The sequence below is a fragment of the Maniola hyperantus genome, chromosome 13, assembly GCF_902806685.2.
Source record: "Maniola hyperantus chromosome 13, iAphHyp1.2, whole genome shotgun sequence".
In the NCBI taxonomy this organism is placed as follows: domain Eukaryota; kingdom Metazoa; phylum Arthropoda; class Insecta; order Lepidoptera; family Nymphalidae; genus Maniola; species Maniola hyperantus.
In genome coordinates this window covers 2,041,711-2,069,420 of record NC_048548.1, presented here as the reverse complement: position 1 = coordinate 2,069,420, position 27,710 = coordinate 2,041,711, and the positions used below count along the sequence as shown (strand labels likewise).

The 27,710-nt window shown below is 40.1% G+C and overlaps 1 protein-coding gene across 1 annotated transcript; it reads right to left on the bottom strand.

Moving 5' to 3' along the window:
* Positions 1-994: 994 nt before the first annotated feature.
* On the bottom strand, positions 995-27,506 carry LOC117987828 (uncharacterized). Its single transcript, XM_069502768.1, has 22 exons — positions 26,990-27,506; positions 26,280-26,433; positions 23,902-24,120; positions 23,166-23,271; positions 22,835-22,981; positions 21,822-21,984; positions 20,435-20,570; positions 19,069-19,336; positions 18,599-18,852; positions 17,603-17,726; positions 17,125-17,245; positions 16,275-16,515; positions 14,889-15,010; positions 13,945-14,098; positions 13,473-13,629; positions 12,108-12,254; positions 11,242-11,373; positions 10,487-10,643; positions 9,784-9,922; positions 8,813-8,904; positions 7,484-7,610; positions 995-5,439 (listed from the first exon to the last, which is right to left on the bottom strand). Exons 1-22 carry the CDS (start codon positions 27,174-27,176, stop codon positions 5,307-5,309), a joined length of 3,480 nt encoding a protein of 1,159 aa, XP_069358869.1. The 5' UTR covers positions 27,177-27,506; the 3' UTR covers positions 995-5,306.
* Between the last annotated feature and the right edge of the window lie 204 nt (positions 27,507-27,710).

Below are 27,710 nucleotides of genomic sequence, written 5' to 3'. Positions count from 1 at the left end.
AGCCAGATAGACATTGCCATACCGTGTTTTTCTTTTGTAAACTTTCTTAAAGATAATATTTGATATTAATTGATTTAGTTTCATCAGTTTTTTATCGAGAATTAAAGACTTTTCAACGCATTTCAAGGTTCCGAAAAAACTAATAACTTACAGTTTGAATAATATTATAAGTATGTCATTTCCCTATTGCATTTGCTATTTGATTTTGCATTTTTAAATCTAACTATACCTACCTAAACTATAGATTAGATTTCGTTTTTCTGCTTTCACACAATATATTGCCAGTAACTTAAAAATAATTATACATTTAGTTTAAGAATACACACAAACTCTGGAACACCAAACAAGTGGGAGTTAATCTCAAACTAAAGGAAATCGACGGTTAACAAGGCATATAAATGCAAATTAGTTATTAGTTAGGTATTAGCACGCCAACACAATATTGGTACTGATTCTGAGCACAACCTAATTTTAGAGTATTCGCATCCTCTTCTTACTAATGTAATATGAAAAGGACAGACACAGTTTGACAGTTTTAAATTTTATATGGTAAACCCCGTGATTTTAGCGCACAGTCGCGAGCCTACTGTTTAAATTTATAGCGTGCACTAAAATTTAGAGTCTTTAAATGTAAAGTTCATGTTCTGTCCCTTTTTAGCATTGTTAAAAAGAAAAGGATGCAGATACTCTAAATTTAGTTTAGAGAAAGACAACGGAATCGGTGCCATTATGCCTATATTTTGTGGTGATAACAACCATATATTCTGTAATGTATGTGTTATGTACACACACCCAGTATGCAAATAAGGAATTTATTCAGAGAAGCCGATTTCATCACTAGACAAAGCCGGCTTCACTAGAAAAGACACGTTTTATTGCTAGCGCTCCGTCTATCAATTTCCTTTAGTCTGGATTTATTTATGTATATTGTAATGGACAAAACAAATAATTCTACTATATTATGTAAATAATTTAAGAATTCATTAGTTAAAAATTTGGGGACAGAACTTAGGCCGACTAGAGGAGTTTATTGTTGTATAGTTGATATCAGTCAGTAAATTTTTATTATGATAGAAAACAACAATTATTTTTTAAAATAAAGACACCCCCAGACTGCAGATTACATCAAGGTGTAGTAGTACAAGGGGGTCAGGTAAAATATAGATAAATAATTAACATATTTCACACTTAAACTGATATAAATATCTTAAATTATTTGTTTAAATTAATTATATTATTAAAGGCTGCTTTAGTATATTGCTGCCAAAATTAAAATCACTTAAGGTGCAAACACATTCATTACTGTGTTGCTGCGTGTTGCTATGCTGTGGCGGCCATCGACCGACCACAGCGAGTTTTGAATGTCAGAGTGAACTAGATTGAGCGAACTCTCGGTTTGATCCTGAATCGACAACATGTCAAATATTAGGCTATGGTGTCGTAAAATCAAACAAAAATAGAGCTACCTGCGTCAAAGGTACAAAAATTTGACGCCTGCCATTGACGTCGAAGCCTGGACTTTTTTTATTAAATGTGCAAAAATGAAATTGCGACTTACGAGGATTTTCATTAAAAAAAATATTATAATTTTATCCTCATAAATAGTTTTAATACGCTCAATAATACCTACATTTTGGATGAAAACTAAAAAATGTGTATAATTATTTAAATCAGTTCTAAACTTTTTTCTATCAAAGAAATTCTATCGAATCGTGTTTCTATTTCATGATGAATTTACACATATTCAAATCAAAGTTGTTGTTGTTGTTGTTAATTGTGTGACTTTTAGTTGTACCAACACAGCACAATTCAAATCACAGTTATTATGAAGTTGTTTTAAAATAATGGATTTTAAAAAGTATCTAGCAAAATATTCAATAGGTATGGGACCTTACAATTTTATTTCGAATTTCGATAGCCTTCTGTCGCCTCATGACACAACACGGTAATGTGTTTGCACCATTACTTTAGATAAATGCTTTTGATATTTCGGACGAAATAACAAATTTAAACAGAACATTATTTTTTCCTTTATGATCAATATTTAAGAGATTTACAATTTAAAACTGCCATTGACACAAAATATAAAAGTAAAAATCTACTTTACTCATACTTGCTTTTACTTATAAATGCTTTCAATACTTCAGGACGAAACGATTAGTGCACTTAAATAATAAAATTAATTTATCGTTTATCGTCAACTTTGTCAAATCTAATTTTAATCACTTAAAACTAAGTTATTCAAGCCTATTTCATACGGACATTCAAGTTCTTCCATAATTTTAAATATTCAACACTGTCTCAATAAATTACTTGATTACACTAAGGGTGAGATCTATAGAGCGCACTCTGACTTAGCTTAGACTTAAGACAGAGTTAAAACGAGACAGAGCTATATCTCTTACACGAATCTGTCTCATTTTAACTCAATCTTAAGTAGGAGCAAAGTCAAAGTGCGCTGTATAGATCTCAGCCTAAGAATGTTACTACATCCATTCGATCGAAGCCATTGATCGATAAGAGAATGAGATTATTTGATCTGATCGATAATTATGGCTTTGACAGCGATCGACGATCGATAGATAGGGATTAGGTACTCGGGACAAAAATAGAGATGGCGGTTTCCTACACCATTGGTCAATGGTTTGACTGATCGATGGTTTCGATCAGTCAAAGCCACCACATCAATCGATCTACGCTGATCGACGACGTCGGTCGAATGAATGTGGTAACGCCCTAATATCGATCACTACGCAGTTTCAAATCTAGCGACGAGAACTTTATCCGATCTATATAAACTTAATAATTCTTTAAGGCATAGGCGATTTAAATAGTACAGCACCCGGCAGTAAATATTAAGCCACTCCACTCCAATGTGTCTATAACTTTACTATAACCGACATGTTTCTGACGCGTCACGACGCAACACGACGTGCTAGTATATTTTCAGCGTTGACATCGAGCTTTAGAAAGAGATGAACGGCGGCTTCGTAGATCGTCGTCTCTGTCGTCGGGACCGACAAGTCAGAGACAAATCCTCATACAGTACGCGACAGGTCGAGATAGCAATCGGGGTATGAGGCGGGGGACGCCCCGCACACCCGCACTATCCCGCATCAGGTTTGCGCGGGGGCTGTGTGGGTGTGCGGGACGTCCCCACCCCGATTGCGACATCGACCAGTCGTGAACTATGGGTATGAGTGACAAAGACGATGCTCTACGAAGCCGAGACGATTGTCTCTTTCTAAAGCTCAATACTTACTGCCGGGTACTGTAGTTAAGTTTGAAAGGCTTCAAATTATTGCATTTGATTTCATTCGAAGCTTACCTACATATAATTTACCTTATAGTAGGGTACCTAAATGTACATTAATGCATTTATTTGAATTGACGAGTCAATGTAATAGCTGCCCTTTGGTAGTCAGTTTAAACCACAGAATTCAACATAGAAACGATATCTACAGTCCAGTCCCGAAAATTGCTATTGCGCTGGAGTTATGTCTCATCAACATCGAAATTGTCATTTTGACGTCAACCGAAATAAAAATATACCATCAGCTTGAAACTTCAGTCTAGTGCTGACGTCACTAAAATGGCGGTCACGCGCATTAACAATTTGCGGGAGTTGTTTCAAGAGTGTACAAACGCCCATAGAGTGGCAATCATAGGTGATTGCGATTATCGTTATCTAACTTTGATACCAGTTAGTCACTTAACTAACTTTGGGCCAACTTCGGTGAAAGTTTTGTTTAAGATTTGATAGATCCAGCCGCCAAAATTCAAGTTTTAGTTAGTTTTTCGAAAATAGACTAATCATACATCGAAGGCTTATGGTAATGAGTTTTGCGCGCATAACATTTATGCATCTACATGTTTTTCCATAAAAACTTTGGTCAAAAATACTCATTTACTTCATATTTGTGAAATACTGGGAAAATTCAGAAAATTATCTTTCAGGAACAAATATGAAGTAAATGAGTACTTTTGACCAAAGTTTTTATGAAAAAACATGTAGATGTATAAATGTTATGCCCGCAAAACTCATTACCATAAGCCTTCGATGTATGATTAGTCTACTATTTTCGAAAAACTAACTAATTTTTGGTACATGAATAATAAAAATAAAACAAATAAATAAATAAAATTTGAATTTTCGCAGCTGGGTGTATCAAACCACCTTAAGCAAAAATTTACAGTAACACTTCAGATTTAGAGAGCTTTTAGGCGGGACTCGATTATTTTTAGGCCTTGAGACTATAATATATTTGGACTCTTAATATAACAATACAATAATATGACAATCAACTTTGGTTACAAACGTTTTCGAGCTTAACATATAAAGCATACAGCCGTACTCAGAGTCGCTTAATCGTTACTTAAGTTTAGTTAAAACGAGACAGAGCTATATCTCTCACATAAATCTGCCTCGTTTTAACTCAATCTTAAGTAACGATTAGCGGCTCTGAGTACGGCTGATAGAGTTTATATTTAAATGAGGTCGTTGTCGGCTCATATTTTAATGTGCAGTATCCATTAACAATAAAACTTGCAGAAGTCAGCTCTGGCAAGTCACTTGCACTGTGTTAACACTTGCAACAAGTCAATTTCTGTATGGTTTTTATTGAAAAGTAGCTTCTGCAAGTTTTATTGCTAGTGAACACTTTGCTTAGCGCTGTAACGGCTTTTACACACTCCGATTTTGGACGTATGGTAAAAAATCGTGCGATCTAAAATTTGACATTCAAGGGAGAGTAGGATTTTGCAACGATCTGATTCCAGCGAGATTAGATTTCCGTTTCGTTATATTTATAACTGGCTTTACGACACTGGGTTCTAGGCTTTTGGGCTTAGCACGTATAGCGTGCATCGCGTGATCCAATGCATTACTTCTCATTGTGCATATTTGTAGAGTTATTATAGTGTATAATCTTTATTTATTTCAAAATAAACAAATACAATTCTAACGCGAGCGAAGTAAGCGTGTATTTTGTCTATAATTTTACAGAATATAAATATACAATCACAATAGAGAGAAGCAAGCTGAACTTAACGGTATATTTCTAGCTTTATATAGAATATAATTTAGTACACCAATAAGGTGGAAATAATTGTTCGATATTTTGTTATACTATGTATTACAATTTGGTCGTTCCCTAAGGCTGAGATCTATACTTTCTTGGAATTTAGTGTCAGTTAAAAACGTACAATATTTTCCCGTACGACCAAAATTCGTTGCATTTACAAAGGACGTAAGTCAGCTAATCTCATCATAGCGATCTCGACCCTATGGCGTGTGTAATAAGACTTCAAACCGATGTGCCGACGTGTCTGTCGGTGTCGAGCGAAACGTCTTCAGGACTGGCGAGGTCCGCTCTTAATCGAACCCCTCTCCCGGTCAATGTCCATCTGCAGGCGGCTCTTTCTGTACTGGGCGATATTCTGCAAAAATATTTATTATTTTAGATTCATAGTCTGCCACGCTGGCCCAGTGCGGACTGGCAGACTTTACTATTAACAAAATATCCACATACGCTTAAATGTGATTTATAAGCGTAAAGTTACATTAGGAACATGGCGCATAAATTAATTTGATTTTAATTTAGGTATACTAACCGGTAAACTATGGTGAGAGAGTTCTCAATACTTATGCATTATACCGTAATTAAGCGCGTGATACACATGCTAGTTACTCGCACAAAAGCATGCCAGTCACAGGCAAGAACGAGCTACTAGCATGTGTATCGAGGTTCTGACAGTAGCTCGCATGCCAGTACATAGTATACCAGTAGATCGCAAGGCGTACGATTTTTTCCCTTTGAGGGGAAGTGGGACGGGGGACTCGCATGCCAGCTACAAGCACGCGAAACACGTCGTAACGTGTTTGCTAGTAACTCGCACATTTTTTTTTTTTTAATTCAGATACAAGTTAACCCTTGACTGCAATCTCACCTGATGGTAAGTGATGATGCAGTCTAAGATGATAGCGGGCTAAAAAGGGGTATGGCAGTTTTTTTTTATTAAACCCATACCCCTTTGGTTCCTACACGGCATCGTACAGGAACGCTAAATCGCTTGGCGGCACGGCTTTGCCGGTAGGGTGGTAACTAGCCACGGCCGAAGCGTCCCACCAGACCAGACCAGAAATTTAGAAATTATAAAATTCCAAACCCCTGCCAGGAATCGAACCCGGGACCTCCCACTAATAAGACCACAGCGCTCACCACTGCGCCAGGGAGGTCGTCAAAATATCGTACTAATCCAATTTATTTCCATATTGTTTTCTTTTTTGCGTCTATTCTTTCCTTTCAACTTCACTAAGATAATCGCGAATTGCATTGTAACACTATTTATTTCTTCATAAATATTCATTTTGTTATCTTCAACTCACACGTAACTAGCACGGTACGCAGCCTTTCTAGCCGTTCAGTAACTGGCATACCAGTTGCAAGCATGTGTATCACAGGCATTACTTAATTGAATACACTTGTAAATACAAAGTCAAAGTCAAAGTCAAATGATTTATTCAAAATAGGTAATTAATAACGCTTTTTGATGGTCCGATGTTGGATTTCTAAGATATAGTGGTGATAATTACGCAAACTTAAAACTAAAGCTACGAGGGTTCCAAACGCGCCCAGGTCTGAGAAGAGCCCACAACAAACTCAGCCGGGTATTCTTTTTATTATCACCACTTTACAAAATTATTGAAACTTATTAGAACTATCACAATCCGTTAAGCAACTCATTCCCAAGCTTGCTTATCATTTAAATAATCCTTTACATTGTAATAGGATTTTTCAATTAGTTTACGTTTTATGAAAACTTTGAACTTGTTGAGAGACATCTCCAATATGTCTTCTGGAAGCTTATTATAAAAACTTATAGATTTTCCAATAAATGAATTGCTAACTTTACTTAGCCTGGAGGTGGGAATTACAAGTTTATTTTTATTTCTAGTATTTACATTATGACAGTCACTTTTTTTCTTGAACTTATTTATGTTATTATGGACGTACAATAAATTTTCAAAAATATATTGATTATGCACTGTCATAATTTTAACTTCTCTAAATTTAGTTCTCAGTGACTCTCGTGGTCCCATACTATATATGGCTATAACAGCCCTTTTCTGCAGCACAAAAATAGAATTAATATCAGCAGCACTACCCCATAATAATATACCATATGACATAATGCTGTGAAAGTAACTAAAATATACTAGTCTCGCCGTTTCTATGTCTGTCAACTGGCGAATCTTTTTTACCGCATATGCGGCAGAACTAAGTCTATGAGAGCCCCATTGAAGTTTTGCATCTAACGTTATTCCTAGGAAAACAGCGGTATCCACTAAATCCTTCAAATAGGTATGAGGAGATATCTTTATAAGGTTTAAGTTTCGTGTAATTACTAACACCAATATGATCCTTGTTGGTCGAAATAAAAACATATTTTTTTTTTTTTTTTTATAGATTCATGGTTATACCTGCAGAGCGCGGAGTCGGGCGTGGCGACGGGCGGCAACACGCGCGACGCCTCGTCCTCCGCCGTGTCCGAGCCACTAGTCTCGCTGGTGGCTTCGCTGCCTCCTCCGCGATACCTCTCCACGCCGTCTATAGCAACACAATATTATTTTCAACACACTTGCTCACAAAGTAACTCTAATTTCACCGCAATTAGGCACATAATGGGGCTGATTCTATTGTACACAATCTCTAAACTAAACTAAAATGCCACGTCTAAATCTATTGCTATCCCTGTCATAATGTTGCTTGCGGAAAAGGACAGCACTAGATTTAGACCTGTTAATTTAGTTTAGTTTAGAGATTGTGTGCAAGAGAATCAGCCCCAATGACACCTAAAATCAAACTGTAAGTTTTTCATTGCTATTATTCACAAGTGAGTTATAGAGTATTTTTTTTATTTTATTGGTTAAGTTGCTTTGTTCTTAAAAAAGTTTCGATACATAAAATAGTTATGAGGCCCATAGTTAGCTAACTATGGGCCTCATAAGAAAGCTCAGAGTCACTCAGCGGGCGATGGAGAGAGCTATCTATGCTTGGAGTTTCTCTACGTGATCAAATCAGAAATGAGGTGATCAACGGGTTGCGAAGCTGAAGTGGCAATGGGCAGGGCACATAGTTCGTACAACCGATAGACGTTGGGGTCCCAAGGTGCTGGAATGGCGACCTCGCACCGGAAGACGCAGCGTTGGAAAACCCCCCACTAGGTGGACGGACGTCATCAGACGAGTCGCAGGGAGCCGCTGGATCCAAGCGGCGCAAGACCGTGGCGTGTGGTCCCTACAAGAGACCTACGTCCAGCTGTGGACGTCTATTGGTTGATGATGATGACAAAAAAATTAGTACAAATAAATTTTTAGCATTTTTTTTTCACAAATGTGTTGAAAAACATCGTATGATACACGTGTGTATTGATGATTACCGTCCTCAGCTATCTTATGACCCTCACCTCTCTCTCAATGGCGCCTCAGCGGTAACCACCAACAACCAACAACCACCACTTGTACCATAATGTACTAATGTCGCAGGCAGTGGCGTGCAGGTCATAGAGGCATAAATGCACTCCTTACACCAGTTGTAATAGCTCAATGCATATTTTTCATTTTGACCTGCCAGTAAACAGGTTCCTACCTAACTAATGCCTACCCTGGCTTCAAACACTGTGCACGCCACTGGTCGCAGGGTTATTGGAAAAGCCGTGATGTTATAGAGAAAGAGCCTGTGATGGCCAGACCTTCGTTATTTTATAAAAGCTTAAAGAACAAATCTGATTTCACAGATAAAATACATACCTCTTCTATCATCACAATCCGGCGCGTCTTCTAAGCTCTTCAAAATTTCAGCACAAAGCTCCGAATCCAAGGGCACAGGATTGTCGGACTCCCTGTAATAAAACATTATTTTTCAATTCATTCGCTTGTTGCACAGGGTGATTGCACAGCTAAACAAGATGCTGGAACAACTCCCAGATGCCAACGTGTTTTACCAAAAAGAAGCAGCTTTCATAAAAGCAATTTTTTAGGGTCCGTAGTAAACAAGGAAACCTTATAGTTTCGCCATGTCTGTCCGTCGTCGGTTAATCTCAGAGATTATTAGTGCTAGAAACCTGTAATTTGGCATGGGTATAAATATTAAGCACGCCGACAAAGTGGTGAAATAAAATTGTAATAAATTTTTTTTTTAGGGTAGCTCTCCTACATGTAAAGTGGGGATGATTTTTTTTTTCCTCGTCTACCCCATAGTGTGGGGTATCGTTGAATAGGTATTTTAAAAATATTGTGGGTGTGAGAACATCATTTTTCGATTTCTAGATCTGTTTGTAAAATATGATGTTATAAAGTGCTAATTTTTACTAGAGTCAAGTGTCCCCCCCCCCCATCAGCCAAATGGTAGTATATAGGAACGTGAAAAAATTCACAGCAGTAGTATATAATATAATCAATTTTAAAGGAAAACTATCATGGCTAAGTAGGGTTCATAGGTTAAGGAGTTATATCTGTTTTTCGAGGTTAATTGTGACTACGGAACCCTACACTGCGCGCACGTGGCCGGTTTTTCTATTTAAATAGATAATAGATTATAGTTAAGTACTTTTGTGTGTTAATTGTTTTTTTTTATAATGTAGAATTAGCTTTTAATAACTTTGCATGTACACGTTTTGGTTTTTCATGTAAGTGAAATTTAAAATAAAATGTCAAACAAATACGACTGTAGTACGGAACCCTTATTGCGCGAGTCTGACTCGCACTTGGCCGGTTTTTACCTGTTGTGCAGTACGAGCGCGACGACCGCAGGCGAGGGTAGCGGGGGGTGCGGCTGCGCGCGCGGACTGAACGCCGCCACGTCCAAAGATGGCGGCGGCACGCGTGGCGCCGGCGTGCCGCTCCAGTCGCCCCACACTCCTGCACATTTGAGGAGTTATTGTTATACTACCTAAACAGAATCCTATAGCAATAACCATTTGCCTCAAATACTTTTAGTGATTTAGTATTTTTCAAACCCGCAATGTATAGCGTGCAAAACTCGGGTCATTGCCCCACCTACGACGCGGCATTTTTTTTAAAAAGAATATTAGCCATGTTAAATGACTAATATTCCCCTTTCCTCTCCAACTAAGCGTCAGGCTTGTGCTAGGAGTAGGTACGACAATAGTGCAACGGGCGGGGTTTGAACCGTCGACCTTTCGGTTTTCAGTCCACTCCTGTACCGGATGAGCTATTGAGGCTCATAAAGGCATTGGCATAAAGGTATTTAAGGCATTGACTCTAAGTGGCCTACTTACGCAACGTTCGTTGAACTGTAGCGTCAGTCAGATATCGTAAACTTTTACATAATCATAGGACTTTTTAGTATTTTTGTCGCGTTTTTTTTTGTGGTATGATCCACAATCAGTAATTATCAGTACTATCACCTGTCTTCGTTTTTGCCAGAGTTTTGGCTAGCCTGTATAAGTGGTACTACTGTACCTGGCGCGGGTTTCCAGTCTTCTCTCTCCGCGATGACGTCGGGCGGCGCGGGGTGCTTCGCGGTGAGGTCGCGCCACCGCGCCGCGCCTGCGCCGGACTCTAAGGCCACTCTAGCTTCCCCCTCCTCTAACGCTACTAGGATCTCCGCGTCGAAAACCTGACCAAATCGTTATTTAACGTTACAAGGGCCAAAGTGAAGTGTTTCTTGAGGGCTTTATTTTGAATTCAGAGCGAAGCCAAGGATTCTAAATTAGAATCCTGAGCGTAGCGAGGAATTCAATATACGCCGCCCGAGAACAAAATACTTTTACCCCGAGTGACACACACTATTTTTCATCAGTACATATTATGAAAACAAAACAAAACACATTCGTTTTGTCTAAATAAAAATAAATAAATAAATAAAATAAACATACTAAGCACTAATGCGGACCAATCAGAAGGGCTTTCTCTCTTCTGATTGGTCCGCATTAGTGCTTTAGTATGTTTGGTATTCTTGAAAAATTGGCATTAGTATGCCAATTAGTTGTTATTATAATCTAATCTAATCACAATCCAATATCAATAATCACTTGCCTCATCTTGTAGTTTTAGTGATTTAGTATTGCTCAAACCTGCAATGTATAGCGTGAAAACTCTGGTCAAGGCCCCGCCTACGATGTGGCATTGACTAGCGTGACTTGAGTGGCCTACTTACGCAACGTTTTTTCTTACACAATCAGGGGCCTGGTTACACGCTGTATGAAGTAACTAACCTCAACCAGGGTGTTAGCAGCTAACGCATGCCAGTCCCCTGGCTCCAGGCCTCGGGCCGACCACCACTCCTCCCCGCGCGCCGCTTCGCCCCACATCCTCGCCAACTCCACTGCGGATGCGTGTACTGCTTTCTAGTACAACAAAACCATTTATTTTATTTCTTTATTTTTTACTAGCTTATAATCGCGACTTCATCCGCGTGGACTACACAAATTTCAAACCCCTATTTCACCACCTTAGGGGTTGAATTTTCCAAAAACCCTTAGCGGATACCTAGGTCATAATAGCTATCTGCATGCCAAATTTCAGCCCAATCCGTACAGTAGTGTGGAATCCGTCCAGTAGTTTGAGCTGTGCGTTGATAGATCAGCCAGTCAGTCAGTCAGTCACCTTTTTCTTTTATACATTTCATCATCATCATCAACCAGGTAGACGTCAACTGCTGGACATAGGTCTCTTGTAGGGACTTCCACACGCCACGGTCTTGCGGCTCCCTGCGACTCGTCTGATGTCGTCCGTCCACCTAGTGGGGGATATTTTATATAATTTTTTAGTGTTTTACCTACACTTCAAGGAAATTACTATAATAATTTTAAATACATATCAAAAATTGCGTAACCGGTAGGAATCGAACCTGCATCTTCTGGGTTCGCGCCCGATGCCTTGACCAACTCGGCCACGGTTTCGCTTACCATTATTTAGTGGGGGATCTTCCAACGCTGCGTCTTCCGGTGTGCGGCCGCCATTCCAGCACCTTGGGACCCCAACTATGTGCCCTGCCCATTGCCACTTCAGCTTCGCAACCCGTAGAGCTATGTCGGTTACTTTATACATTTAGATAAAGGTTTTCTTTCCGTGAACTCACCCTGAGCTCCTGCGGCAGCATCCGCACGCGCGCGCGCGCCGCGTCGCTCAGCGGCAGGGCGAGGTCGCGCCGCCTGGCCGACAGCTTCTCCCGCGCCGACCACACCAGCTCCCCGCACTCTTTCTCCACTTGCTTGTACGACCCCGACTGATACGAAAATAATCACAGATATGTCCAGATATGCAACTAGCGTGGCCCCCTCAGTCCCTACTCGTGTGGTGTCAGTGAGGATGAGGAACGATATTTTAAATTTGTATATCTCGTAAGATATCATCTATAATTGAATGTTGTAAAGGGCAATTTGGGTCTAAATTGAATAGTGCAGCATGTAATCAACTATTTTTTTATTTTGATAACATTAATAGTATGTCAGTAAAAAACACCTCGCAAATTGAGGCTTTGTTTCAGATCCATTTGAAAATCATTAAAGTAGAGTATTGGAGCCAACCTTCACAGATACCGTATGCTATCGCGGACTTTTTTGTAGAACTTTTTAAGAGAAACAATTTCACCATACATTGTTTTCGTGTAACTTTGACCATTTAGGCAGCGCACGCCTCGGACTCTCAAATGAGAGGATTTTTTCCGACCTAATTCACATTATTTCAATTTCCCTAGGCATCTCTAATATTTTGATACCTATAAACCTTCCTCTTGAATCACTCTATCTATTGGTGAAAACCGCATTAAAATCCGTTGCGTAGTTTAAAAGATCTACGCGTTCAAACATACATATGTACATACAGACGCGGGAAGCGACTGTATTTTATACTATGTAGAGATAGAGGCGTGAGTGAGTGAGGCTGACGATAGAAGTGGAAAACTAAAAAAATAAAAAACTATGAAATAACAGTGGTTTTTTTTGAATTTTTAGTATCCTAAATAAAAATTTCACAAATGAAATTAGTTTTTACATCTATCGGCACTCTGAGCACCTTTTTATTTATTTAAGGAATACTACCTGCCTACCTACTAATATTTTCCTTTCCTCTCCAACTAAGCGTTAAAATCTTGTTGCTAGGAGTAGATAAGACTGTACGGGAGCGGGATGCGGGCTCGACCGTACCAAAGGGAGATCTCTCACCGAGCGGTTGGTTTGCTCGGTAGCGCCAGCTGGGCCGACGGTTGTGTCTTGAAACTTCTATATAATATAGTCCAGATTGCAGACAACTCCGTTAATGCGAGTACTGTCGGCGGTACATTTGTTCGGGACTACGTCATGAAATCTTATCGATTGAATAGCGCCATCTAGTTGCAATTGTGGTAACCGCCACAAGACAATAAGTGCAATGGGCGGGGTTTGAACTGGTGGCCTTTCGGATTTCAGTCCGCTCCTCTAACCGTTGAACTATTGAGGCTTGAGACCTTAGCGATCTGCACAGAGAAGGGCCCGAAGCACGCGTCGACGAAATGCTCGTAGTCCCGCAGCGGCCGCTCGATGGCCGCCTCGATGTCGCTCGTCCACAGCGACAACGCCTCCAGCTCGCCGCGCGCGCACACCGCCGCCAACGCTTGCGCAGCCCTGCATTTTTTTTTTTTATTTTTTTTTTTATTCAGATACAAGTTAGCCCTTGACTGCAATCTCACCTGGTGGTAAGTGATGATGCAGTCTAAGATGATAGCGGGCTAACCTGGAAGGGGTATGGCAGTTTTTATTAAACCCATACCCCTTTGGTTTCTACACGGCATCGTACCGGAACGCTAAATCGCTTGGCGGCACGGCTTTGCCGGTAGGGTGGTAACTAGCCACGGCCGAAGCCTCCCACCAGAAAAATTAAATAAATACTCTTTTATTTGGAACCATGAAGCAGAAACCGTACAAAACACAAACACGTACGTGATCTGGTAGGAAGCGAAGGAGTGCAGCGCGGGCCCGGCCACGCGATGGCAGTAGCGCGAGTCGTGCGCCGGCACGCGCGCCGCGCGCACGATGAGCGCGCGCCACGCCAGCGCCTCCCACGCGCCGCGCGCCACCCACCAGCTCACGCCGCCTGGTGTCACACCGTGTTCAGTACTATGGCTACTTTGGTCAGTGTCCCACATAGACAGAGAGAGCCAGCGTGTGCCAGACCTTCGTTACTTTATAAAAGCTGAAAGTTTCTCTACCCCAACACAGGGAGGAACGATCACCGACTATGAAGTTTGGATCATGACGGCTTTGGGAGATAACGGGTAGTGTGGCTAATTTCGTTGTACACAATCTCTAAACTAAACTAAAATGACACGTCTAAATCTACTGCTATCCCTTTTATAATGTTGCTTGCGGAAAAGGATAGCACTAGATTTAGACCTGGTAATTTAGTTTAGAGATAGTTGTGCACAAGAGAATCGGCCCCAATATAGGTGTAAAAAATCTTACGTCAAAGTATAAAGTCTAATTTTTTTAATTTTCTTCGGGTAATAGAGTATTAAAAATCACGTCATGCATTGCCAGATACTATGGGGGCGCCCCCCTGCACGACACCCTTAAGTTTAAGAGTGTCTCGAATTTAAAAGAAAGTTTTAGCTTTTATAAAATAACGAAAGTCTGGCATGCGCTGGCTCTAAGGCTGAGATCTATAGAGCGCACTTTGACTTTACTCAGACTTAAGATTGAGTTAAAACGAGACAGATTTATGTGACAGATATATAGCTGTGTCTCGTTTTAACTCTGTCTTAAGTCTAAGCTATTGTCAGAGTGCGCTCTATAGATCTCTTAGTCTATCAGGTGTTTATGAATGGTGTGGAAATCCGGAGGGTGTGGATGAGTGTTCGGGGGTGATTATTTCAAACTGGACTCACCCACAAGCAATATAAGTGCGGAGAGCGGACACAAGAACACTGCGACCACGAAGGCCAGTATCGGCTGAACTATTCCCAACAAGCCAATGCGCCATATTAACACTTCACATAGCACAAACCATCTGAAACATATTATTGGAACTAGCTTATGCTCGCGCCTTCATCCGCGTACACTACCCTACTCCCATATTTTACGGGTTGAATTTTCAAAAACCCCTTAGTCAGTCAGTCACCTTTTCCTTTTATATTTTAGATTATGGCTCCAACACACTTGGCAAATATTATATGAGTTTGTAATTTGTATGGAGCAAAGCGCACTTGAGTGACACGGCGCGGCAAATATATGCTATTTGAAAATGAAAAATGAAAATGAAAATCTTTTTTTATTCGTATAAACTTTTACAAGTGCTTACGAATAGTCGGATGCATCTACCACTGACCTTACCATTTGACCTTTATGTAGTCTACCTATCTCGGATTTAAAACTGACTTTCATTTTCGAATCCTTATCATTTTCAAGAAAGGTAGTTGTTCAGTTTGAAAATGTACGTTTGTGTAAGTATTTTCACTGCCAACACTCTGAGAAACCACTTTAATTACATTTATACTCTTACTAAAAAAAAAACCGGCCAAGTGCGAGTCAGGCTCGCGCACCGAGGGTTCCGTAGTACAATAGTATTTTTTCGACATTTTGCACGATAAATCAAAAACTATGGTTCATAAAAATAAATAAAAATCTGTTTTAGAATCCACAGGTGAAGCCCTTTCATATGATACCCCACTTGATATAACTATCTTACTTTGATAATTGAAAATACTAATTATTAGTTCATGACCACAATTTAATTTTTTTTGTGTGATGTGACCACAAATTCACGGTTTTCAGATTTTTCCCCTAAAGCCAGCTATGAGATCTACCTACCTGCCAAATTTCATGATTCTAGGTCAACGGGAAGTACCCTGTAGGTTTCTTGACAGACAGACAACAAAGTGATCCTATAAGGTTTCCGTTTTTCCTTTTGAGGTACGGAACCCTAAAAATGGGAGTCCGTCATCTTGGATTTAAAAATGGATTTCATTTACGTAATCAGCATCCCAAAAAATCTAGAAAACGTCATGCATTGATCATGGCCATTTTCAAAAATCCATCTACCATTTTGAATTTAAAATCATGGCGACTTTTACTAGCGGTGCTGCAGCAGAGGTTCGATTACGATAAAATGACAGCTACAGTGTGACGATCGCAATCACCTCTGATTGGCTGACACTCGCTAAACTATTGGCTACAAATCCTACAATGCATTGTAGCTAAATTCAGCCAATCACAACAATTGCGATTGTAATAATTATTGATGCAATGATGCAGGTATTCCGGAATCGACCTACCTGTTAAGCCGCGGCGGGTCGGGGCAGTCCAGATCGTACAGCAGAGCATTCAGAGCGTGCAGTCCAAGTGCCAGTGCTGGCAACCATAGTGGCACGCTGATGGCAGCGGCTAGCGCCAGCGCACTCGCAGCCAGTGCTACTAGCGGGAACACCAGTAGTAAAGCTAGTGAACCCAAGCCACCAACCGCTCCATAGTTCCAGATACGATTCGCTTGTCGGCTTAAACCTTTCCCTAGAAGTCCTGCAGAAAAATGTGAACACAGTTTATGTGCTGAAAAAATTCTGATATTTTATTTTGGTGGCCGAATGCTGGTTAAGTATTGAGATAAATTTGAAAGAATAACGTCGTCAAAATTTATTCGTCAGTCCCCTTATACTTGTAAAAAAGGTGGGTGCCCAACGAGTCACATCGTGTTACAGTGTGACTCGTTGGGAATCCATCGAATTCTTTCCCCATCGAGTCTCACCCACAGCTACAGTGTGACTAGTTGGGAATCCATCTAATTCTTTCCCCATCTAGTCACACCCACAGCTGCAGTGTGACATGTTGGGAATTCATCGATTTTTTTCCCATCGAGTCAAACCCACAGCTACAGTGTGACTAGTTGGGAATCCATCGAATTCTTTCCCCATCGAGTCACACCCACAGCTACAGTGTGACTCGTTGGGAATCCGTCGATTTTTTTTCCATCGAGTCACACCCACAGCTACACTGTGACTCGTTGGGAATTTTAATGGTTAAAGAGTTGTGTATGTGAAAAATCGATGAGTTCACAATTCCCAACGAGTCACACAAATTCCCTATTTTGGCCCTAAAGTTTTACTGGAAATGGCAAAACAATAGGCATACCTGTGTCCGGTTCGGTCTCAAAGCGAGTCCTCTCTTTGGACACATGTCGCCACAGCTTGAGAAGTAACGACCACATTGTCTGCGTTTCGCTACTCCGTTTTGGGAATAGAGTTCCATTCACCTGCAAGATGAAACAATCATCATCATCATCTTGTAGGCATCGTCTCTTGTAGGGACTTCCACACGCCACGTTCTTGCGCCGCCTGAATCCAGCGGCTCCCTGCGACTCGTCTGATGTCGTCCGTCCACCTAGTAGGGAGGGGGGGGAGGGGGGGGGGTTTGTTCCATCACTTGGCGGCACGGCTTTGCCGGTAGGGTGGTAACTAGCCACGGCACCCACCAGACCAGACCAGAAATTTAGAAATTACAAAATTCCAAACCCCTGCCGGGACCTCCTACTAACAAGATCACAGCGCTTACCACTTCGCCAGGGAGGTCGTCGTCTTAAGGCGAACCAGGATCCTGAGAGCACATTTACCTGTGAGAGCTCCAAGTCAGGCACAAACGGCTTAACGCAGAGGAGGGTTCTCAAGGCGAGCGGCGAACACCACGGAACCAGCACCCCCAGCACAAACATCATGTTCCACGTCCAACACCAAGTTCTGCGGGCAATTCATCCACATAACCGTGAAATTATAGGATTGTGGGGGCTTTTGACCAGGGATGTTACGGAGCTCCGTAAATGTCCGTAATCACTTAGGGAAATTTTATCACATATCTCACACCCGCGGGGTGATTACGTAAAACGTTGCATTAAAGACAGCAACGCGACAGCAGTAGCAATCCGACTTGCTGTCTCACTTTTTCTTCTTCTTATTTTGCTTTGTGGCTATTGCTGTCTTTCTCTAGCCGGACGTTTGACAGCAATGATCGTGAGATATACGCCTGTCGCGAGATACGTAATCGCCCCGCCGCGGCTTTACTCACGTGTTTAGTCGACGTAAGCCCGACTAGTTTCGAACCCACCCGGGGTGCTTTTTCAAAGGGAGTCAATTCGCGTAAACGTTGCGGTTATGATTCCCTTTGAAATAGGACCCCGGATGGATTTGAAACTAGTCGGGCTCACGTAAAGCCGGGTGTGTGATATGTATAATGGAAATCACTCACGATAGATATCATTGTGCATCGGAAAAAGTACCAGAAAGCTGGGTTTTGGTATGAATCTGGACATTTGTGTACCTATACTATGTTTTGCTTATTGTGTTCTCTGTAGTGACTTTGTGGTGTGATTTTAATTCTAAATAAAATCTCATTTTCGTTCTCTAAAATCTAGTTCTAAAAATGTATATCCAAATTGTAGAGAAGAGAAGAAATCTTTTGATGGTTACGTGTCAGGCCGTTTTTCCAAGGTTGGGATTGATCGAATCATACACTATGAAATATGAATAGATGGTATGACTATGTTGGTAGCACTGCTTTGTACCACATATATTATACCAAGACATGTGCAACATTCCAGAAGGAAGTATCTCACCTGTGAGCCAAGTTAAGCAATCGCCAGCCAGGCCACCGAGTCGTGGTTGTTCTGAACTTCTCCCGGTCTGCCAGGAACACGGGTTGGGACGGATCAGATCGCGGAGTGACTATGTTGGTAGCCCTGCTGCTTATCACAGTTGGTATTCGTTCGGATCGGCCTCGGAAGTGACGTATGACGGCCCAATTTTGTGGCAACCAAATCCGGGTCGCCCAGGAAAATTCTCGGGTTGGCGTTTTCGCTGCGCGTAGTTCCTGGGGAAAATCTCAGTTGAGACTTATTAATATTAATGAAAATGCCTTTTAAGCATCAAAATTGTTCTGGTAATTTTGTGCAGAAAGTTTCCAAAAAGCAACGTATTTCGGGGTCCCTGGTACCTTGTATGCTATAGTGGTAAATAAGTCTTTGCATACAATAACAGTTTAGAACTCACTCGTCCTCTCATTCTTTTCCTTGCAGGCTTCAATTACCTTCATGAGCAGAGGCTCCCGGTCCCTCAGGAAGGTGAGGTCCCTCAGCACGAAGTACCGGTGCTGCTGCAGCTTGTGCGCCTGCATGGCATTGGCCGCGTCCTCCATGCCCGCCCAGCGCAGCTCACTGCGCAGCGAGTGAGCCGCTGAAGACAGCTTCTCCTTCTTCCAGGCTTCGGCCCGGGAGAGAATGGGGTATGCCGCTTGGATACGGGCTTCGGCCGTGGCTAGACCCGCTTCAAGTTTTCGACGGACGCCTTCTTCCGCTCTAGAAATGTTAATCTTTCTTCAGCTTCTTTTTATGGGTGGCCATTATTTAAATAATATTCAGCATTATTAGTCTGAACCAAATGGAAGAATTGGAAAACAAGTTTTAATCTCTATTGTTATAATTAATAGAATACTCACAAAATTTAACTGGTCCAAAAGACCAGTTCTGGATATTTAGGTGTATTTCCCTAAGTTTCTGGACTAAATTGCAAAATTATACAACAGAACAATTTAATGTACGAAAAAAAGTGAATTCTACTCCAGGAGATATGTAATAGAATAGAATATACTTTTATTCAAGTAAGCTTTTACAAGTACTTTTGAATTGTTAAAAAATTTAATTTACCGTTTACCACTGGTTCGGAATGCCCTTACTCAACGGCAGCAAGAATGTATAATAATAATAAATATAATAATAATAAAAGCCATTTATTCTCGTGTTCCTTAGTTAGTTACATAGTAGATTAGTTTTGTTAGTTAGTACAATTTTACTTATTTTCTTAGATTAGTATGGTTAGTAAGTGAACGCTAATTTTTGTATTAATTTATGGAACACGAGCCCCATTGCGGGTAAAGGCCTCCTTCAACCTCATCCACTTCTCCCTGTCCTTGCCCAGATACAACCAGTTCTTCCCTGCAGTTTGTATTATCTCATCAGCCCACCGTTTGAAGGGCAACTATGCAGTCATAAAGTACGATAAAATAATAAAATTTAGAGCCTCAATAGCTCAACCGGTATAGGAGTGGACTGAAAACCGAAAGGTCGACGGTTCAAACCCCGCCCGTTGCACTATTGTCGTACCTACTCCTAGCACAAGCTTGACGCTTAATTGGAGAGGAAAGGGGAATATTAGTCATTTAACATGGCTAATATTCTTTATAAAAAAAAAAAAAAAAAAAAAATAGTTAAAGAAGGAGGCCCTGGTAAAGATAAACGGAAAAGAACCTCACCAACCTCACCAGAAGCCACTGAACAACCTCGCAAACACCACATTACATCAAAAACTAACAGAATCAATGCATTTGACATGATGAGAGGAAGAAGCAACTCCTTTTCCCCAGCAAGAATGTATGCGTGTAAGAACTAATTTATCACCTGTTGACAATAACCGCAGCGCGCAACTGCGCGGCCAACTGCTCCGGTACCATTGGCCCCAACGCCGAGAGCTGGTCGCAACTAAGGACCGCGTTGCACACACGTGACACGTACTCGCGCATGGCTGCCGCACTCACTTCCTAAACACAAGACAAGAATAAGTTTAAATCTTAGAGTATTTAAACTAATAGAGAGAAAATACCTACGGTTTTGCCGTGAATTTTTTGGCAATGCGAAATTGTTCATAGTATCAGCTAATCAGCTATCATAACAAAAGATTAGGTTATTTATTTACAAGAAAAACAAGTACTTACGCTGGCACAGCAAATGTGCCGAAACCTTGCAAATTGTGCCGAAACCCTGTTTTTATAGTTATGTTGAAATGTAGTGTTGTCTCTTACACACTTATGAAAATTTCGATAAGCTTGAGCTAGTTTCCAATACGCTATTTTCTATAGGACATTAGGGCAACTCTTTATATCTCTATGTTTTAAATACACATCAAACATTGCGGACTGGCAGGATTCAAACCCGCGTCTCCTGGGATCTTGCCCTACGCTCTGACCACTAAGCTAAGGTTCGCTTACTGCCAGTGACGAAATTAGTGATATGTATGTTCACTCAGTACTGAAGCGACTGTTCATGCAATCTAGTAGCGACACTTTGCAGCTATCGAAACAGTACCTTCAGTACTCAGTGAACATACATATTACAGTACGCGCGGCGAGAGTTTGGCTTTGACCGTTATTGCGCAGAAATCAGAAATTGGGTATCAACGGGCAATTAGTGGGGTGCGGGGCGGGTGTGTAGGCGCACGCGGTGCTCTGATTGGCGCTCCACTGCTCCAGTCGTTCCCTGCCTCTGTTTGTACAATCACGTTCACAAGTGAATTGCTATTTTCGTTAATTGTTTATTATATAAGAATCTGAATAGCACTGCTGCTAAGACTTTTTTTTAATGTTAACTTTTGTATTTAATAATTATTTTAAGTTTTCTTTTGTTTGTATGTACCAATTTTACATGTATCTTGGAATAAATAATTTTATTAAAAAACAATTATTTAGAATTTTCATCGCTGTCTCTGTAAACTTTAAAAGGAAATAAACATTTTATATAAGTAAAATAACTATCAATAGTTTTAATAAATGAAGAAGTTTATCTATTTCGTATTATTTTCTAGCATTATTACCACTGTACATGAATTTTGACCCACTCAAATATCCAACCTGGTACATAAAAAAGGAAAAGTATTGTGTGCGTGACAGTACCCATGCGCAGTAATCCCCTCCACCCGAAGGTCAAAGCCAAACTCTCGCCGCGCGATCTGTACAAATTTCGTTTCACTTTTGATTAGACTGTTAAGTATCGGCAGCGATTAAACCATTACTTGCCTCCTCAATATCCTTCATGGGCATCTTCTGGCTGGCGAGCAAAGCGGCACGCCTTTCCCTAAAGTGTAGGAACCATCCTCGGGATTCCCGATCTAAGATTGTTTGAAGGAACGGCGCTGCGCGACGAAGCAGCTCTCGTCTGTATAGACGGAGATCCACCTGATAACCACAACTTGAGTCAATATTGTAGCTAATCCGTTGTACACAATCTCTAAACTAAACTAAAATAGCACGTCTAAATCTATTGTTATCCCTTTCATAATGTTGCTTGCGGAAAAGGATAGCACTAGATTTAGACCTGTTAATTTAGTTTAGTTTAGAGATTGTGTACAATAGAATCGGCCCCAATGTCGTGATTTGTTCATCGCGTCAATGTGGTTTTGGCCTACCGGTGATTATGATTTTCGGGAAAACAAAATAAAGCAGATTTGGCTCATTTTTATGACTTAGTTAGCCATTGTATGGCAGGTTGTGACATGTACTATTTAATAATTTATGTAACATCTATTTTATACTGACAATTATGCAATAAATGAATTTATTATTATTAGTTAGGTTAGGTTATACACAAAACTCCTGTTAATGGAGATGATGACTATGTCTTCCAAAATTCGTAAAATCCACGTCTTTTGTTAGTTTACTAATAATTTTAAATTGTCGATTTAACTAAAAAAGTAAGTCGAATGTTTATGACGCCACATCTATGTATTTCATACTAGCTCCTTTAATAAACGAGCATTTTGAAGTTTGATAAAAAATCGCCAATTTGACTAGTAGTCATCATACATATTAAAGAACAGGTGTAAGGCGATTTCGTAAAACCTGCATCAATCATAATTACAATCTCAATTGTTGTGATTGGCTGAATTTGTGCAATTCTTGGTGCAACAATGCAATGTAGCCAATAGTGAGCGAGCGTCAACCAATCAGAGGTGATTGCGATCGTGACATTGTAGCTGTCATTCTACCGCAATCGCGCAGCTGAATATCAATCACAAGGTAACGTTACCTGCGTCCTTTGCGGTGTGCTATAGAGGCAGGGCACGCGAGGCGCGGCGCGCGGCGTGTCGCGCGCGTCCGTCTTCTCCGACGCCGCGCGACGCATGCCGCGCGTCACCCACGCTGCAAGAGCTGTTATGTCTTCTTGATTTTCTGGCTATACAGAGAAAGAGCCTGTGAGGGCCAGATCTTCGTTATTTTATAAAAGCTAAAGTTTCTCTGCGGATTGTCCCCAACACAGGGAGAAATGATCGGTTTTGTCGCCTTTTGTATAGATAAGCTCAGCTAACTAGAAGTAGCTGCACCAGATTTTTCACCCGCTTTTTCTCACACGTACTAACCTTACATATTAGTTCGGCTACAAGGTACCGTGAACGTTCTTCACGTATCTTCTTATCGAGATCACGAGCCTCTAATGATGGCATTCCAAATATGAGATCCATTAATCTGCGAACAAAAGCAATTGCAATTAATAAAGATCGCCTTTATGTGCCTACTTTTTAAGATTCCTTTTTTGGAGCCTGTCATTTGTGTTTTGTGGTGCAATAAAGAATATACAGTACAGTATACATGCCTTTAGAATGTCATTTCGCCTTTGTAGAGCGTTGTCTCTGTCACTCATACCTATGTGACGTTTTGTCGGTCTCAACGACAGAGACAGTGCTCTACAAAACCGCTACCTCTTTCTTACATATACATAATATATTGCGAGCTAAATATGCCAAACTTATGAAAGTGGAGAGTGACCTAACATTGTATTGTAATGTAGCAGTTTTAATATACAGGTCAGTCGCCAGCTTTAGAAGGAGAATCAATTTCCGATTTCAAAGCAATTTATTTTGACTTAGACTTAGACAAAGACTTTGCTGGCTCAGGCAACGAGAGCAAAGCCGAGTGGATGGGAGAAGTCGCTGGATCTAACAAAGCTTGTACAGATCGGCAAGTCTTCAGAAAATCTGACTGTCGCTAAGTTATACTGGCCAAACATAAGTGGCAACTTCTGGGGTAGAAGTTAGAACATTGATATGGTTTTGAGTCACCTAGTTCGAGGAGTGTGTACCTAGTATCGTACTGTACCTATGCAGTCCCTCCATAAACGCCTTGGCTCCAGCGATCAAAGACAAGGGCTCGTCTCTCATCAGTCGGTCTCGCGACACCACGACAACTAGTGCTATAGCTCGTGCCACGTGACAGTACAGATCTTCTCTAGCTCGAACTCTGCCACGTTGAAGCCAGCCAGCGACTCGCCATACGTGGGTTTGACCAGGAAAATGGCGGGACGGGACCTCGAACTCGCTAAAGAAAACAAAAAAATGTATGATTGAAAATATTATCCCACTTCTGATGTTCGTTTAAAATTGGCAGATTAATCTAAAGTATAAACAGACTCAGAAAACGTAAACTTCTTTTGGTATTCAAATGATTTGAAAGGTTTCAACTCTCAACATACCAGTATCCAATATAGTGGATATGGGCGGGGATGTGTTTAGCAAAATCCCTGGGGCTCGATTACGATAAAATGACAGCTACAATGTCACGATTGATAGGTTGATGCTCGCTCACTATTGGCTACAGTGCTTTGTTGCAAAAAGAATACCAGCCCATCCCAACAATTGTGATTGTAATAATGATTGATGCAACTTTCCGGAATCGATAGGCAGATTGTTGATAGATGACGTCATAATTTTTTCACGTTATCTATCAATATCAATAACTGATTGAAACATCTCCGATTTGCTTATGTGGGCATTGGACCTTAACATCAAAAAAATTTCGTCTCACATAGACCCAGGGAAACTAATTTCGATATTCATCTCATACATATTATGATGAATCAAGTACCCTTATAGGTGGGACTACGAAACAATTTTTTATAATCTATATTTTGTCCTTTTCTTGTTCAGTCACTCGCACATTTTATGAAGAAATATGCAAAGGATTTTTTAAGCAAATTCTTTCAATCATTCATAATTCCAATAATCCAATGATACCTGATATGAATATTTAGTAGGCCAACGATTCGAATTTCGTAATCTCCAAATTATTGATTGACATTGAAATGAAACCAGTGTTATGCGTCGTCGAGCGATCGCGATCAATTGGCTGCTTTAATCATCTACTTTACAAGTCTAATAAAATACGTGTACCGCATACCTACATTCAATGAGGCTCCATTTTCAAAGTTCCGTACCTCAAAAGGAAAAACGGAACCCTTATAGGATCACTTTGTTGTCTGTCTGTCTGTCGGTCTGTCAAGAAACCTACAGGGTACTTCCCGTTGACCTAGAATCATGAAATTTGGTAGATAGGTAGGTCTTACAGCAGACATTAGGGGAAAAATCTGAAAACCGCGAATTTGTGGTTACATCACACAACAAAAATTAAATTGTGGTCATAAAATAAAAATTATTTTCAATTTTCGAAGCAAGATAACTATATCAAGTGGGGTATCATATGAAAGGGCTTCACATTGCACAGGGCTTGTGCATTCTAAAACAGAATTTTATTTAATTTTATGCATCATACTTTTTGAATTATCCTGCAAAATGTCAAAAAAATACGACTGTAGTACGGAACCCTCATTGCGCGAGCCTGACTTGCACTTGGGCGGTTTTTTCATTTTTGAATATTTACATCTTATTTATCTAATTAAGTTGTTTAAATATAGAGCAGGAAACTAAATTATTCAGATCTAAAATGATCATCAATTTAAAACACATTAAAAAGTTAGTCAACAATTAACACTATAACACACATTTTGAACTGCCCTCATATTGTGTTTGAAAACATCAATTGATGTTAATACGGTCAAAGGATCGTAAAATACAGGAGCTGTCCTTTGTTCAAGAAAAATGCATGCATAAAGGTGATCGCACTTTACTCTTGCCTCGTAGATGGAGAAATAAGCTGGCCCGTACGCGACGTACGTATCCATAGAATCGGGTGTATATTGTAACTTGTAAGTATCAAAGGACGGATGTACAAACGATAAGTATCGCGACACACGCATTTCACACAGGTATTTTATGAATTATGTAAGTACATAATATATTAAATAATATTATGTACTAAGTTTTACACTTACAGCTCCTGATATCATGAAGAATGTTGTGGAATCCCGACGGATCCATCATCATGACTTAGTTAAATTTATTTAAAAAAATAGAAATGGACAGCAAAAAACCGGCCAAGTGCGAGTCCACCTTCTAATAGGAGGTTGGTCAAAAGACCTGGAGAGTGACATACGCTACTTTTTATCTGGATATCAAAGAGTTCTCACTGGATTTTAAAAACTAAATCCATGCAGATGACGTTGCGGGCATCGGCTAGTACCATTTAAAAATTAGCAACAATCACAATGGATTAGAAACAGTTGCTGTGAGACAATGATAATAAGTATCTGCACAGCCTCAGATGAAAGAAAGAAGAATATATAAGATGTGTATATAGCTCACCCTTTCTCCCTTATAGAATGGAGTTGCTTAGGTGTCAAAGGATGGGGTTCAATGCCTGCATCAAGAGCCGCTGCGTCCAGTTCATCGCACGGTGGTGGGATTATGATGTCTGAAGGTCTATTACCCGGGCCTGTGAATCTTGATTGAGGGAGCACTACGGAAAAATAAAAATAATACAAATAAAAGTAGTTTTTATTAATTTTATACATTTTTATAATGCGCTTCCAGAAGACATATTGAAGATGTCTCTCAACAAGTTCAAAGTTTTCATAAAATGTAAAATTATTGAAAAATCCTGTTATTCATCTAGGTCAACTTGTGCCATTTAAGAAATGTCAAGACTCTACCACCAGTTCGTAAAGAAGATTCTACTGAGAAGAGCCAGCCAGAAAATCGGCAGTTGCTCTTTAAAAAAAAAAATGTTACACTGTATAGATATACAATACATAAACATGTAAGTTGTAACTATTACACAACCTTGTGGTATGGTGTGGCCAACTAATGAGAATATTAACTAAATTAAATATTGTGTTACTGACATTTTTATTCAAAAAACTTAATAATAATTATAGTAAGCTTCTCTTTCTTTGAGTACAGCTTTTGCTTAATTCTAATTTCATGATTAGACTAAAAAATACAGTTATTATTATCTGAATCGATATTTAAATGCATTAGTTATCAAAGTTTCTTTGAATGACTCAATCACTTGCCTATAGGAAAAGTTTTCCAGTGGTAGAGAAAGTCTTCAGCAACTTGCTTGATATTGTTCACAAGTTGCTCGACCTCCGGCGGGGCTCCCACCAGCTGAACGTCGAAGCGCAAAGGCTCACGTTCCGGCGCCGGTGTCTCGAGGACCAAGGAGTTAGGGCGAGAGGCCCGCTCGCCCTCTCCAGACATTTTAACCCTCTTTCAACCCACTTCCCCTCAAATACACTTCACTAATCGCATAATGAGTGCAGTGGGCGCTGTGGGCGGAGATATCACTTGACACCGACCACTTATTGTTTTATTATTTACATTCATTTGATCAATTTAGAAAACTATGGGAACATCGCGACACCGGACTGCATTTCTTACATAAGAAGAGATGCGGTGCGGTACCATCGTTCTATATTTGACTCGGTATATGGGTGAAAGGAGATTTCGAAGATAAAAGTAAAAAATAATTAAAATAAAACCGATATTTTTGACTCGATCTTCTCCGGCTCGATTTTGCTTTTTCTTTGTCTTTTTGACATATGTCATATATGTCATTTCACTGATAACGCCATTTTTTATTTTATGATATTTTTACATTTTACGGTAAATTATTAAAACAAAAAATTACTATAAAAATCATTAAAAAGCTTCAAATAAATTAAATGAAAGTAAAATTATTAAAATTAACCTATTATTTTAACTGCTGCTAAGTAGCAAAGTGATAAGGGATAA

Coding starts and splice junctions, on each gene's coding strand:
- LOC117987828 (XM_069502768.1), bottom strand. CDS start 27,176: ATGTCTGGAGAGGGCGAGCGGGCCTCTCGCCCTAACTCCTTGGTCCTC. Junction 22,982..23,165: donor TAGCCGAACTAATATGTAAG/GTTAGTACGTGT, acceptor TTCTCTGTATAG/CCAGAAAATCAAGAAGACAT. Junction 15,011..16,274: donor GACCCGCCGCGGCTTAACAG/GTAGGTCGATTC, acceptor AATATGTTTCAG/ATGGTTTGTGCTATGTGAAG.